The following is a 13,843-nucleotide window of genomic DNA, read 5'->3' as shown; positions in this document are numbered from 1 at the left end:
GAATAGATGTAGGAATCATACAGATGAACATGAACATATCAGCTTCATAAAGTAATAACCGATACAAAGCTGGATTACAGGATATGGCTTTTTTTTTTTTTTTTTTTGAGACGGAGTCTCCCTCTGTCACCCAGGCTGGAGTGTAGTGGTGTGACCTCGGTTCACTGCAACCACCGCTTCCCGAGTTCAGGCGATTCTTCTCCCTCAGCCTCCCGAGTAGCTGGGACTACAGGCATGTGCCACCACACCGAGCTAATTTTTGTATTTTTAATAGAGTCGGGGTTTCACCATATTGGCCAGGCTGGTCTCGAACTCCTGACCTTGTGGTCCGCCTGCCTCGGCCTCCCAAAGTGCTGGGATTACAGGTGTGAGCCACCACACCCAGCCAGGATGTGGCTTTAATATATACCCACAGTGGATTTCCTTACACTTCACCCTGAGTCAGGTAGACTTTTTCAGTGAATCCCTGGGGCAACTGAACAGTTGCCAGCCTCCCATTCAGATACAGGCTTACCTCAAAAATAAGAGCAGACCAGTATGTTCCCTCTCTGTGAACAGATGAATCTTCAGAAAACCCACAGGGGGCCGGGTACGATGGCTCATGCCTGTAATCCCAGAACTTTGGGAGGCCAAGGCGGGTGGATCACAAGATAAGGAGTTTGAGACCAGCCTGCCCAACATGGTGAAACTCCATCTCTACTAAACATACAAAAATCAGCCATGTGTGGTGGTGGGTGCCTGTAATCCCAGCTACTCGGGAGGCTGAGGCAGGAGAATCGTTAGAACCCGAGAGGTAGAAGTTGCAGTGAGCTGAGATCCTGCCGTTGCACTCCAGCCTGGGCAACAGGGCGAGACTTTGTCTCAAAAAAAAAAAAAAAAAAAAAAAAAAAAAAAACCCAGAAGACCCACAAGGGTCTGAACTGAGCATGCCTAATTCATTGTCTCAAGTAAGTGGGGCAGAGAGAGACCAAGAATGTTTCCCTAGTAGTAGGAGTCCTCCATGGCAACTTGAGTGCAGGGGAATGGAGGTTCACCTAATAGAAGTCACAGAGATTTTTTTGGTATTCTAATACTGTAATCTTGATGTGTACTTTAGCTTTCTATCTGTGATTTGGGGAGGGAAGAACTTACCAAATGTTTTACCTTTGCAAATAACCATGGGAACTATGAAATCTTTATTTGTGAGCTAAAAAAGGACCTTAGACTTTTAGATGTTAGAGTTGTGTTAATATAATACATTCTTTTTTAAGGAAAAGAAATTAATGTTGAAGAAGATCTAATTAAGGAGTTAGTTGCATCAGCATCTATGGCTCCTGAAAATGCTTTGAAGTTTCCTTCAACTGCTTTACAAGTCTCTATCTGGATGCTTCTCTAATTTTCTTCAAGTACTTCTAGCATACAAACATATACTTTAAATGAAAATTGTGATTTTTTTTTTGTTATACTTTAAGTTTTAGGGTACATGTGCACAACGTGCAGGTTAGTTACATATGTATACATGTGCCATGTTGGTGTGCTGCACCCAGTAACTCATCATTCAACATTAGTTATATCTCCAAATGCTGTCCCTCCCCACTACCCCCACCCCACAACAGGCCCCGGTGTGTGATGTTCCCTTTCCTGTGTCCATGTGTTCTCATTGTTCAATTCCCACCTATGAGTGAGAACATGCTGTGTTTGGTTTTTTGTCCTTGCGATAGTTCTCTGAGAATGACGGTTTCCAGCTTCATCCATGTCCCTACAAAGGACATGAACTTATCATTTTTTATGGCTGCATGGTATTCCATGGTGTATATGTGCCACATTTTCTTAATCCAGTCTATCGTTGTTGGACATTTGGGTTGGTTCCAAGTCTTTGCTATTGTGAATAGTGCCACAATAAACATACGTGTGCATGTGTCTTTGTAGCAGCATGATTTATAATCCTTTGGGTATATACCCAGTAATGGGATTGCTGGGTCAAATGGTATTTCTAGTTCTAGATCCCTGAGGAATCGCCACACCAACTCCCATAATGGTTGAATTAGTTTATAGTCCCACCAACAGTGTAAAAGTGTTCCTATTTCTCCACATCCTCTCCAGCACCTGTTGTTTCCTGACTTTTAATGATCGCCATTCTAACCAGTGTGAGATGGTATCTCATTGTGGTTTTGATATGCATTTCTCTGATGGCCAGTGATGATGAGCATTTTTTCATGTGTCTTTTGGCTGCACAAATGTCTTCTTCTGAGAAGAGTCTGTTCATATCCTTCGCCCACTTGTTGATAGGGTTGTTTGTTTTTTTCTTGTAAATTTGTTGGAGTTCATTGCAGATTCTGGGTATTAGCCCTTTGTCAGATGAGTAGGTTGCAAAAATTTTCTCCCATTCTGTAGGTTGCCTGTTCACTCTGATGGTAGTTTCTTTTGCTGTGCAGAAGCTCTTTAGTTTAATTAGATCCCATTTGTCAATTTTGGCTTTTGTTGCCATTGCTTTTGGTGTTGTAATCATGAAGTCCTTGCCTATATCCTGCCTTGCCTATGTCTTGCCTTGCCTATGTCCTGAATGGTATTGCCTAGGTTTTCTTCTAGGGTTTTTATGGTTTTAGGTCTAACATTTAAGTGTTTAATCCATCTTGAATTAATTTTTGTATAAGGTGTAAGGAAGGGATCCAGTTTCAGCTTTCTACATATGGCTAGCCAGTTTTCCCAGCACCATTTATTAAATAGGGAATCCTTTCCCCATTTCTTGTTTTTGTCAGGTTTGTCAAAGATCAGATGGTTGTAGATATGTGACATTATTTCTGAGGGCTCTGTTCTATTCCATTGGTCTATGTCTCTGTTTTGGTACCAGTACCATGCTGTTTTGGTTACTGTAGCCTTGTAGTATAGTTTGAAGTCAGGTAGCCTGATACCTCCAGCTTTGTTCTTTTGGCTTAGGATTGTCTTGGCAATGCAGGCTCTTTTTTGATTCCATATAAACTTTAAAGTAGTTTTTTCCAATTCTGTGAAGAAAGTCATTGGTAACTTGATGGGGATGGCATTGAATCTATAAATTACCTTGGGCACTGTGGCCATTTTCACGATATTGATTCTTCTACCCATGAGCATGGAATGTTCTTCCATTTGTTTGTATCCTCTTATTTCATTGAGCAGTGGTTTGTAGTTCTCCTTGAAGAGGTCCTTCACGTCCCTTATAAATTGGATTCCTAGGTATTTTATTCTCTTTGAAGCAGTTGTGAATGGAAGTTCACTCATGATTTGGCTCTCTGTTTGTCTGTTATTGGTGTATAAGAATGCTTGTGATTTTTGCACATTGATTTTGTATCCTGAGACTTTGCTAAAGTTGTCTATCAGCTTAAGGAGGTTTTGGGCTGAGACAATGGGGTTTTCTAGATATACAATCATGTCATCTGCAAACAGGGACAATTTGACTTCCTCTTTTCCTAATTGAATACCCTTTATTTCCTTCTCCTGCCTGATTGCCCTGGCCAGAACTTCCAACACTATGTTGAATAGGAGTGGTGAGAAAGGGCATCCCTGTCTTGTGCCAGTTTTCAAAGGGAATGCTTCCAGTTTTTGTCCATTCAGTATGATATTGGCTGTGGGTTTGTCATAGATCGCTCTTATTATTTTGAGATATGTCCCATCAATACCTAATTTATTTAGAGTTTTTAGCATGAAGCGTTGTTGAATTTTGTCAAAGGCCTTTTCTGCATCTGTTGAGATAATCATATGGTTTTTGTCGTTGATTCTGTTTATATGCTGGATTATGTTTATTGATTTGCGTATGTTGAACCAGCCTTGCATCCCAGGGATGAAGCCCACTTGATCATGGTGGATAAGCTTTTTGATGTGCTGCTGGATTCGGTTTGCCAGTATTTTATTGAGGATTTTGGCATCGATGTTCATCAGGGATATTGGTCTAAAATTCTCTATTTTTGTTGTGCCTCTGCCAGGCTTTGGTATCAGGATGATGCTGGCCTCATAAAATGAGTTAGGGAGGATTCCCTCTTTTTCTATTGATTGGAATAGTTTCAGAAGGAATGGTACCAGCTCCTCTTTGTACCTCTGGTAGAATTTCGCTGTGAATCTATCTGGTCCTGGACTTTTTTTGGTTGGTAAGCTATTATTGCGTCAATTTCAGAGCCTGTTATTGGTCTATTCAGAGTTTCAAATTCTTTCTGGTTTAGTCTTGGGAGGGTGTATGTATCGAGGAATTTATCCATTTCTTCTAGATTTTCTAGTTTATTTGCATAGAGGTGTTTATAGTATTCTGATGGTAGTTTGTATTTCTGTGGGATCGGTGGTGATATCCCCTTTATCATTTTTTATTGCATCTGTTTGATTCTTCTCTCTTTTCTTCTTTATTAGTCTTGCTAGCGGTCCATCACTTTTCTTGATCTTTTCAAAAAACTAGCTGCTGGATTCATTGATTTTTTGAAGGGTTTTTTGTGTCTCTATTTCCTTCAGTTCTGCTCTGATCTTAGTTGTTTCTTGCCTTCTGCTAGCTTTTGAATGTGTTTGCTCTTGCTTCTCTAGTTCTTTTAATTGTGATGTTAGGGTGTCAATTTTGGATCTTTCCTGCTTTCTCTTGTGGGCATTTAGTGCTATAAATTTCCCTCTACACACTGCTTTGAATGTGTCCCAGAGATTCTGGTATGTTGTGTCTTTGTTCTCGTTGGTTTCAAAGAACATCTTTATTTCTGCCTTCATTTTGTTATGTACCCAGTAGTCATTCAGGAGCAGGTTGTTCAGTTTCCATGTAGTTGAGCGGTTTTGAGTGAGTTTCTTAATCCTGAGTTCTAGTTTGATTGCACTGTGGTCTGAGAGACAGTTTGTTATAATTTCTGTTCTTTTACATTTGCTGAGGAGAGCTTTACTTCCAACTATGTGGTCAATTTTGGAATAAGTGCAATGTGGTGCTGAGAAGAATGTATATTCTGTTGATTTGGGGGTGGAGAGTTCTGTAGATGTCTATTAGGTCCACTTTGTGCAGAGCTGAGTTCAATTTCTGGATATCCTTGTTAACTTTCTGTCTCGTTGATCACTCTAATGTTGACAGTAGGGTGTTAAAGTCTCCCATTATTGAATGGCGTGAACCTGGGAGGCGGAGCTTGCAGTGAGCTGAGATTGCGCCACTGCACTCCAGCCTGGGCGACAGAGCGAGACTCCATCTCAAAAAAAAAAAAAAAAAAAAAAAAAAAAGAATGTCTCCCATTATTATTGTGTGGGAGTCTAAGTCTCTTTCTAGGTCTCTAAGGACTTGCTTTATGAATCTGGTTGCTCCTGTATTGGGTGCATATATATTTAGGATAGTTAGCTCTTCTTGTGAATTGATCCCTTTACCATTATGTAATGGCCTTCTTTGTCTCTTTTGATCTTTGTTGGTTTAAAGTCTGTTTTATCAGAGACTAGGATTGCAACCCCTGCCTTTTTTTGTTTTCCATTTGCTTGGTAGATCTTCCTCCATCCCTTTATTTTGAGCCTATGTGTGTCTCTGCATGTGAGATGGGTTTCCTGAATACAGCACACTGATGGGTCTTGACTCTTTATCCAATTTGCCAGTCTGTGTCTTTTAATTGGAGCATTTAGCCCATTTACATTTAAGGTTAGTATTGTTCTGTGTGAATTTTATCCTTACATTATGATGTTAGCTGGTTATTTTGCTCATTAGTTGATGCAGTTTCTTCCTAGCCTCAATGGTCTTTACAATTTGGCATGTTTTTGCAGTGGCTGGTATCGGTTGTTCCTTTCCATGTTTAGTGCTTCCTTCAGGAGCTCTTTTAGGGCAGGCCTGGTGGTGACAAAATGTCTCAGCATTTCCTTGTCTGTAAAGTATTTTATTTCTCCTTCACTTACGAAGCTTAGTTGGGCTGGATATGAAATTCTGGGTTGAAAATTCTTTTCTTTAAGAATGTTGAATATCGGCCCCCACTCTCTTCTGGCTTGTAGAGTTTCTGCCGAGAGATCAGCTGTTAGTCTGATGGGCTTCTCTTTGTGGGTAACCCGACCTTTCTCTCTGGCTGCCCTTAACATTTTTTCCTTCATTTCAATTTTGGTGAATCTGACAATTATGTGTCTTGGAGTTGCTCTTCTTGAGGAGTGTCTTTGTGGCATTCTCTGTATTTCTTGAATTTGAATGTTGGCCTGCCTTGCTAGATTGGGGAAGTTCTCCTGTACAATATCCTGCAGAGTGCTTTCCAACTTGGTTCCATTCTCCCTGTCACTTTCAGGTACACCAGTCAGATGTAGATTTGGTCTTTTCACACAGTCCTGTATTTCTTGGAGGCTTTGTTCGTTTCTTTTCTTTTTTCTCTAAATTTCTCTTCTCACTTCATTTCATTTATTTGGTCTTCCATAACTGATACCCTTAGCAGCATTTTTTCAATGTTATTTTATTGTAAATGTAATAATGACTTCAGACAGTGATTATTGATGGGTGTTAACATCACACACACACACAAATGACTGCCAGAAATTTGTTTCCTAATGGAGTATACAAACTGCTTATGAATTGGTCTTACCAAAGAGTCAAGTTTGAATCGGATTACGTCTGTAGATTTAACTATCAGTTTACTAAAAATACAGAATACAGAGGTGCATGTTAGATGACAACACAGGAAAGTAGTCAGCAAAATCTGGGCTGTGAGAATTCTACAAGAGAGACAACTAGGGTACATGTGCATAACATGCAGGTTTGTTATATATGTATCCATGTGCCATGTTGGTGTGCTGTACCCATTAACTTGTCATTTACATTAGGTATATCTCCTAGTGCTATCCCTTCCCCCACCCGCCACCCCACGACAGGCTCCAGTGTGTGATGTTCCCCTTCCTGTGTCCAAGTGTTCTCATTGTTCAATTCCCACCTATGAGTGAGAACAAGTGGTGTTTGGTTTTTTGTCTTTGGCGATAGTTTGCTGAGAATGATGGTTTCCAGTTTCATCCATGTCCCTACAAAGGACGTGAACTCATCCCTTTTTTATGGCTGCATAGTATTCCATGGTGTATATGTGCCACATTTTCTTAATCCAGTCTATCATTGATAGACATTTTGGTTGAAGAGAGACAACTTTTTTCAACAAAAAGATTGCAAGGAAAAAAAGATGGAGAACAAAACCATAGAATAAAAGAGACTTTAGAGATATATCAAGCAATTGTGCTGTATAGACCTTATTTAGATCCTGCATCTTACTGTAAAAAAAAAATGATGAGATGACCATGGAAACCGTATAGTATTTTAGTTTTATCATGCATTAGAAAGTACTTGCAGGTTAGGTGGAAAGTTAACCACTGGGGTGCCTGTACTGCCATAATAATGTCGTATTAATATTTTTATTTTTTCAGTGACTTATGTAGACATTGAATACAGGAAGATTTATGGTTCAGGTGTATGGACTATATACTTTTTATGTCCTTTAAGGTAACATTTGAATTTTTGGGACCTTCACTTAGTTGAAAGGGCTTCACATAAGTGAGAACTATTAAATGAGCATTTAGCTATTGGACATAAGAATTATTGTGAAAACAATTTATTTTTTACAAATGTTTATTAAGCTTTGCTGTAGTTTCAGCCCACTGTTGGAAGGAACGAGAGAATTCTTTCTCAGAGATGTTCAAAGAGAAGGTGTTTAGAGGGAATTATTTTTATACATTAAGATGGTTGTGAGAATTCTCTAAGGACTCGTGATCTGGACCCTATAGCATCACATAGTAATGTTGGACTGTGAGTTCTTGAATGGCAAGAACAATCTCTTGATCTTTATTCTCAGGTTTAAGCATCTATGTAGTTAGTGCTTAGTAAGTATTGAATGACCGAGTGACTTACGGACTATCATAATAAATTTAGTTCTCGTAATTAGGGGATGAGAGGATGGAACATTCTAGGAGGTCTGCCATAGGTCTTTGTTAAACCATGTTTCACCTTGAACTTGTTTTTCATGAATATAATTTTTGCTTAGTCATTTAATTGTGTAGTCTCAAGGAGTATTTTTAATGACTTGGGTTTTTTTTGTTTTTCTGTTTTTTGTGGTTTTTTTGAGATGGAGTCTTGCTCTGTTGTCCAGTCTGGAGTGCAGTGGTGTGATCTTGGACTTGGTTTTAAGTTAAAAAAAAAAAAAAAACCCTGAAGTATATGGATAAGAATTGGACAGGAATATGAAAAAATATAGAAATTTATTTTTGTGTGGTAGGGAGTCTGGGTTTTAAATTTTTAAGTTTCTATTTTTTGTGGTAGTATATTTACATTAATTATGATAAAAGGAAAATATAAGGTTACATTACCGTCATTAATGAATCTATTTCACAGAGCCCTTGAACACTTAAATGTTTGCTTATGCATTCATTTATTCATTCAACAAGCATTTCTTTAGCACTTAAAACCTGCCAGAGATAATCAGAGATTCATTAGACTGGCAAGTGCCATGTTATAAAGATAAAGATCAATAAATATGGTAATTTTTAGAGTTCATGATTCTAAGAAGCATATTTTTTTCTATTTTGACATCTCTAAAATGTGGACACATCATATAATTGTGTCTTTCAATTGTAATTGGCAGTATGTTTTCCTTAATGGTAAATAAAATAAGAGTGTCTTAGATTTGATGAAATACGGTACATTTCTAAACAATCATTAAGTTTTAAGATCTCAAAGCAAGAACCACATGTAAGGTGTCTTGACATTTCCCTAACTCCTAGCACGGAATCACACTGAATACATTTTTTTGCTAATCGGTAAAGAAACGTTTCTCTCAATATCTTATCTTTAGACTTAAGTTTTTGCTTTCTATTACTTTAGAGTGTTTTTAAAAATTAGTATGTAAAATGTCATCTGGCAATATTACTATTCTTCCATTGGATAGAATAGCTTAAACCTTATTGACATTTTAATCCCTTTTTTATTTTATAGTTCATTACTTCTTTTCAGCAGTTACACTATACCTTACAATTAGGAATTCTTGGGTTGTATTTCCATTTCTTATTTGGAGATGGTTGAAGTGTATGCTTGACTGTCTAGGATTTAGTTTAAGATAAACTGATAAAGTATAGCTGATTTTTTGTTATCCATCATAATAGGTTGGATAATTGTAATTTGTGAATGATATCTCAACCCTTTATTAGTTTTTTTATGACAGGTACTAATATGTATCAAAGTTATACTGGTTTGTATTTTAAAGCTTAATGTTTCCTCTTTAGGGGAGGTAATAATAAATACTGAAATGGCAAAAAAAAAAAAAAAAATGGTAGCAGTAGAATATATATAAGAATAGAAGGCCTGAATAATCTACCAACCAGGTAACTGACCTTGGAGCAATAAAAAATTGACTGTGATTTCAGGCATTACTGTTGAGCCTTATTTAGATTTAACTTTTGTTCCCTACTGATTGAATTAAAGTTTGAGGTTAAATGCTCTATATCCCATTTCTAAACTCTCAGCTGTTCTCAGTCATCTCTCATTGTGAACTCGTGAAAGTCAAACAAAACAATCATAAGAAGTTAAAAATTAGGGTTAGAAAAAAAGTATGTATTTTAAACTTGCTGTCTTTAAATGCAATTTTAAGAGTTTAAAGAATCAATAGAAGTTGATGTTTTATACCAAAGAACGCTTAAGACCTTGAGTCCTGCCCTCCCCACCATCACTATACAAATAAAAAGAAATCAATAGGCCCAGAAACATAAGCTGCTAAAGATTTATTTCCAGCAACTATTTTTGATATTCAAGGTACTATTTACTAATCTGATTGAGAAAATGTAGATAATTAAGCATAGGAAATCTATTTTTATTTTAAAAATGATCATTTTCTTTTTAATCTCCAGATCTTTTATATGTTACATTTTAAAATAAGAATAAATGATAGGCGTGGATTTAAAAATAACTCCGATTTTTAGCTAGTTACTAAATTTAAAAGGCCCTTTCCATTAAAAAGATAGGTAGTTCTGTATTTAAAGATTATTAAAAGACTGTCAGACTGTAATTGATCAATTTCATATCTCCTGAATAATCTTAGTTCTACCAGTAGTAGATGTACTCAAAGGGTTTTGAAATAAGAACTGTATTGGAGTTGTCTGAGCCAGTGAAGGCACTGAACTTTGAAACTGAAGATAAGAAATTTGAACATGAAACTCAATTTGGAGTGTTAAGGAAAGTATTTCATGACTGAAGTAGTGGGATTTTGTTATCTCATAAAGGGGTAAAAATCCATTAGAACAGATGCTCACATAGCATCTGTTAATTATAAGGGGCCAGTTATATGTCAGTCATAGCTGACTCTTTTTAACATCACTTCTTTCTCTCATACTGAAAAAAAAAAAAAAACCCTGAATTTGAGTGAAAGCAATATTATGGGGACAACTTTAAATTGATTCTGAGTCATTAAAAATTATTTACAAACTTGTGTATGACATTAACAATAAATTATTTGACATGCTTACGATGTGATATTGTATACTACTTTGTTGGGTTAGTATAATAAGATGGTGAATTTTAGTATAATATGATGATGAATAATCCTGTATGACAGGTTATTCCTCTTGATAGTGTTTGTGTTCAGAATATCTTCTACTCTACAGAATTTGGTGATTGTCCCTGTGTATGTGGTGAATGGGGTGTAAAAAGGAGAAGCTATAGCAGACTATCACAGCCCTTTTTTCGTGCCATGAGACAAACTTTACCTCTGCATTTCAAGCATCTTCACTAAAAAACAACAAAAAAACCCTAAAAATCCTCAAACCTTCCAAACCAAGAACAAAGCATTTATGTGGAAAGACTAAGGAGTTGAGCTGAGCAAAGGAGAGATCTTGACTTTAAATAATAATTATTTACAGAGAGAATAATAGAAGTAATGAATTTATCTAACATCGTAATCAGTTCCACCCCTGGAATAACACTTCCTGTCACTGAAGGCACTTCTCAGCTTGGTTTCATTTCACTTAAGTCAGGGATTTCTTAAAATCATAGAATTTTAAAGCAAAGAAGGACTTTAAAGATTATTTTTACATTTCTAGCGGGTTATTCTTTGTAAACTTACAAATGTCTTATTTATCTTTTGATCTTCCATACCTGGTACAGAACCTGGAATGTGTTTCTTAAATTAGCTGAAATAACTTGATCTTTGTTAATATTAGTCAAAATACCACTAATAAGGTTTGATAATTCTTAATCTTAGTAATTAAATGTCACCAGTGATTTTTTTTTTTTCTTGACCCTTTCTCCCTAACCAGATTTGCATCTGCTGGTGATGATGGAATTGTAGTTGTGTGGAATGCCCAGGTGTGTATTGATTATGTGTGGATTGTGTAATAAAGATATGATGATGTAGTTGAGTATGTATTCGTATAAATACTATCTGGGGATACATTTGCATATCACTGTTAATTGACACATTAATATTTGAAAAGAGCTAATTAGGATAAATCCATATACAGTGGGGACTAGTATTTCATAATGAAGAGGGAAAGTTTTTTTAAATTAAGATTTTTTTTCCAGCCGGGTGTGGTGGCTCGTGCCTGTAATCCCAGCACTTTGGGAGGCCAAGGCAAACGGATAACTTGGGGCCAGGAGTTTGAGAACAGCTTGGCCAACATAGCAAGACCCCATCTCTACTAAAAATACTAGAAATCAGCTGGGCATAGTGGCGCACGCCTGTAATCCCAGTTACTCAGGGGACTGAGGTTGCAGTGAGCCGAGATCATGCCACTGCACTCCAGCCTGGGTGACACAGCAAGACTGTCTCAAAAAAAAAAAAAAAAAAAAAAAAAAAAGTTTTTTCCTAAGAAACAAATGCCAAAGTATGAAAATTCAAAAAATACAAAATTTTAATCTTATTTAACAAAATTTAGGTTATCAGTAGCTATGCCCTGACTTCCAAAATGAATAAATGAATTGTGTTGATTTTTGTGAGACACACAAGTTTTCTTTCAACATTGCATAATAGCATAATGTAACATTTTTCTCATGTTTGACTTAATATTACAAAGGACTTTTTTTTTTAATAAATACTTAAGGCTTCACCAGTTTCTTCAGAGCCTCCCTTCCTGATCATTTGTTACTCAAATTATTCTTTTTTGAAGTATCTTTCTCTCACCTTTATTTTGGATTGTTATCTAGTCTGACTGTGTCAGATCTTTATTTTTCAATGGCTTTGCCTGTGATAAAAGCAGTTCTTTAGTATTATTTTCACCACATTCATGAAGTCTTGCAATCGTGGAAAGATTTGCCATTTACATTGTATTTTTGCATGTTTACTACTTGGTAAATTAGTGAGAGACTGATGGATGAAGACGTTGGATGGGTAGGAATAGATATTGGTGTTAAATAACGATGGAGTGGAGACTAACTTTCTAAGTGGTTAATAAATGAGTGGATATATATACTTATGTGTGTGTAGGTACATACACAGTTGTTATGGTGACTTTTATTTTCTTCTATGACCTTATAACTGTGGAGACTTAAATAGCAAATACTTGGACAATGAGGACTCCATATTTTTTCCTGCAAACTAAGTTACTGATGTTTTTATGCTTAATTTACACAATTATATTTTTAAATTTATAAAAAAGAATACTCAATTTTCTATAAAAATATACTAAAAATTAGCATTTTGTATTAGAAAATAAAACTATTTATGGCTATACCTTCAGCGCTTGTTTAGATTCTGTGTGATTGCTTAAGTTAAATTCTGAATAAGTAATTTTAAATGGAATGTATATGTATCTTCTGTATGGCAGTTCTACTTAATGTTGTCATTTATGATTATCTAAATTGTGAAACCTAAGCCTATTAACATTTTTATTGGTATTTCAGACAGGGGAAAAACTTTTAGAACTGAATGGACACACTCAAAAGATAACAGCTATTATTACATTTCCTTCCTTGGAATCTTTTGAAGAAAAAAATCAACTCATCTTGACAGCCTCTGCTGATAGAACAGTTATTGTATCCTTTAATCTGGAAGAAATGAACAAGCTATAGTGGCCTAAGGAGCCACTACATACATTATTAGTCTTTAGCTGATAGGGTCATGTCTGTATATTCTTGTTATAGCAAAAATGATTTTTGTTCTGTTACTTACAAGATACCGTTTATTAGGTATCTGAAAAGTATTAGACTGGAAATAGGAGGTTAAGGCTTGTTATTGATGGAAACTCCATGACTGTTGCTGTTCTTTCCAGAGTCACTCTATCAGGTTGTATAAAATTGATGAAATGGGAGAATGTGGACTTAAAAATAATTTATTTTACTATCTCAATTTGCTTTTCAATTTAGGGAAACAACGATGAGTTGGACTGGAGGATAATTTACATTTTTTTTTCCCACTGTACAGCAGAAGAAACCAAATGGTCCCAACCCATAAAAATCTTTTGAGCATCTGAGTCTGATAGAAAAGTGAATTACTGTTTGTTCAGTGTTTAATATTTAATAATTAAAAACAATTTTATAAAAGTAAAATTACTTTTTCTTTACCCATACTTTCAGGTAAAAAGTTGAGATGGAATAGCAATAGTAAAGTGCTTATGTGTAACAGGCATTGTTCTAATTGTTTTCCATATATTAACTCATTTAATCTTTAAAATTAGCCATTTGACATAGGTATTTTTAATTATTCTTTTTTTTTTTTTTTTTTTTTTTTGAGACGGAGTTTCGCTCTTATTGCCCAGGCTGGAGTGCAATGGCGTGATCTTTACTCACTGTAACCTCTGCCTCCTGGGTTCAAGCGATTCTCCTGCTTCAGCCTCCCGATTAGCTGGGATTACAGGCCTGTGCCACCACGCACAGGTAATTTTGTGTTTTTAGTAGAGATGGGGTTTCACTATGTTGGTCAGGCTGGTCTCGAACTCCTGACCTCAGGTGATCCACCCACCTTGG

The 13,843-nt window shown here is 36.3% G+C and overlaps 1 protein-coding gene across 2 annotated transcripts in view; it reads left to right on the top strand.

The window, feature by feature from the left end:
* Positions 1–13,843, top strand: part of WDR41 (WD repeat domain 41) — a 58,472-nt gene that overhangs the window by 10,665 nt on the left and 33,964 nt on the right. For both annotated transcript variants that reach the window (XM_030800381.1, XM_003261499.4), the window contains exons 3-4: positions 11,200–11,248; positions 12,782–12,913. In XM_030800381.1, the coding sequence (XP_030656241.1) occupies positions 11,200–11,248; positions 12,782–12,913 (181 nt within the window). The remainder of the gene's footprint in view (positions 1–11,199; positions 11,249–12,781; positions 12,914–13,843) is intronic.

This window comes from Nomascus leucogenys, chromosome 2 (genome assembly GCF_006542625.1).
Source record: "Nomascus leucogenys isolate Asia chromosome 2, Asia_NLE_v1, whole genome shotgun sequence".
In the NCBI taxonomy this organism is placed as follows: domain Eukaryota; kingdom Metazoa; phylum Chordata; class Mammalia; order Primates; family Hylobatidae; genus Nomascus; species Nomascus leucogenys.
The sequence above is the reverse complement of the archived record's forward strand: the minus strand, read 5'-3'. Positions and strand labels throughout refer to the sequence as shown.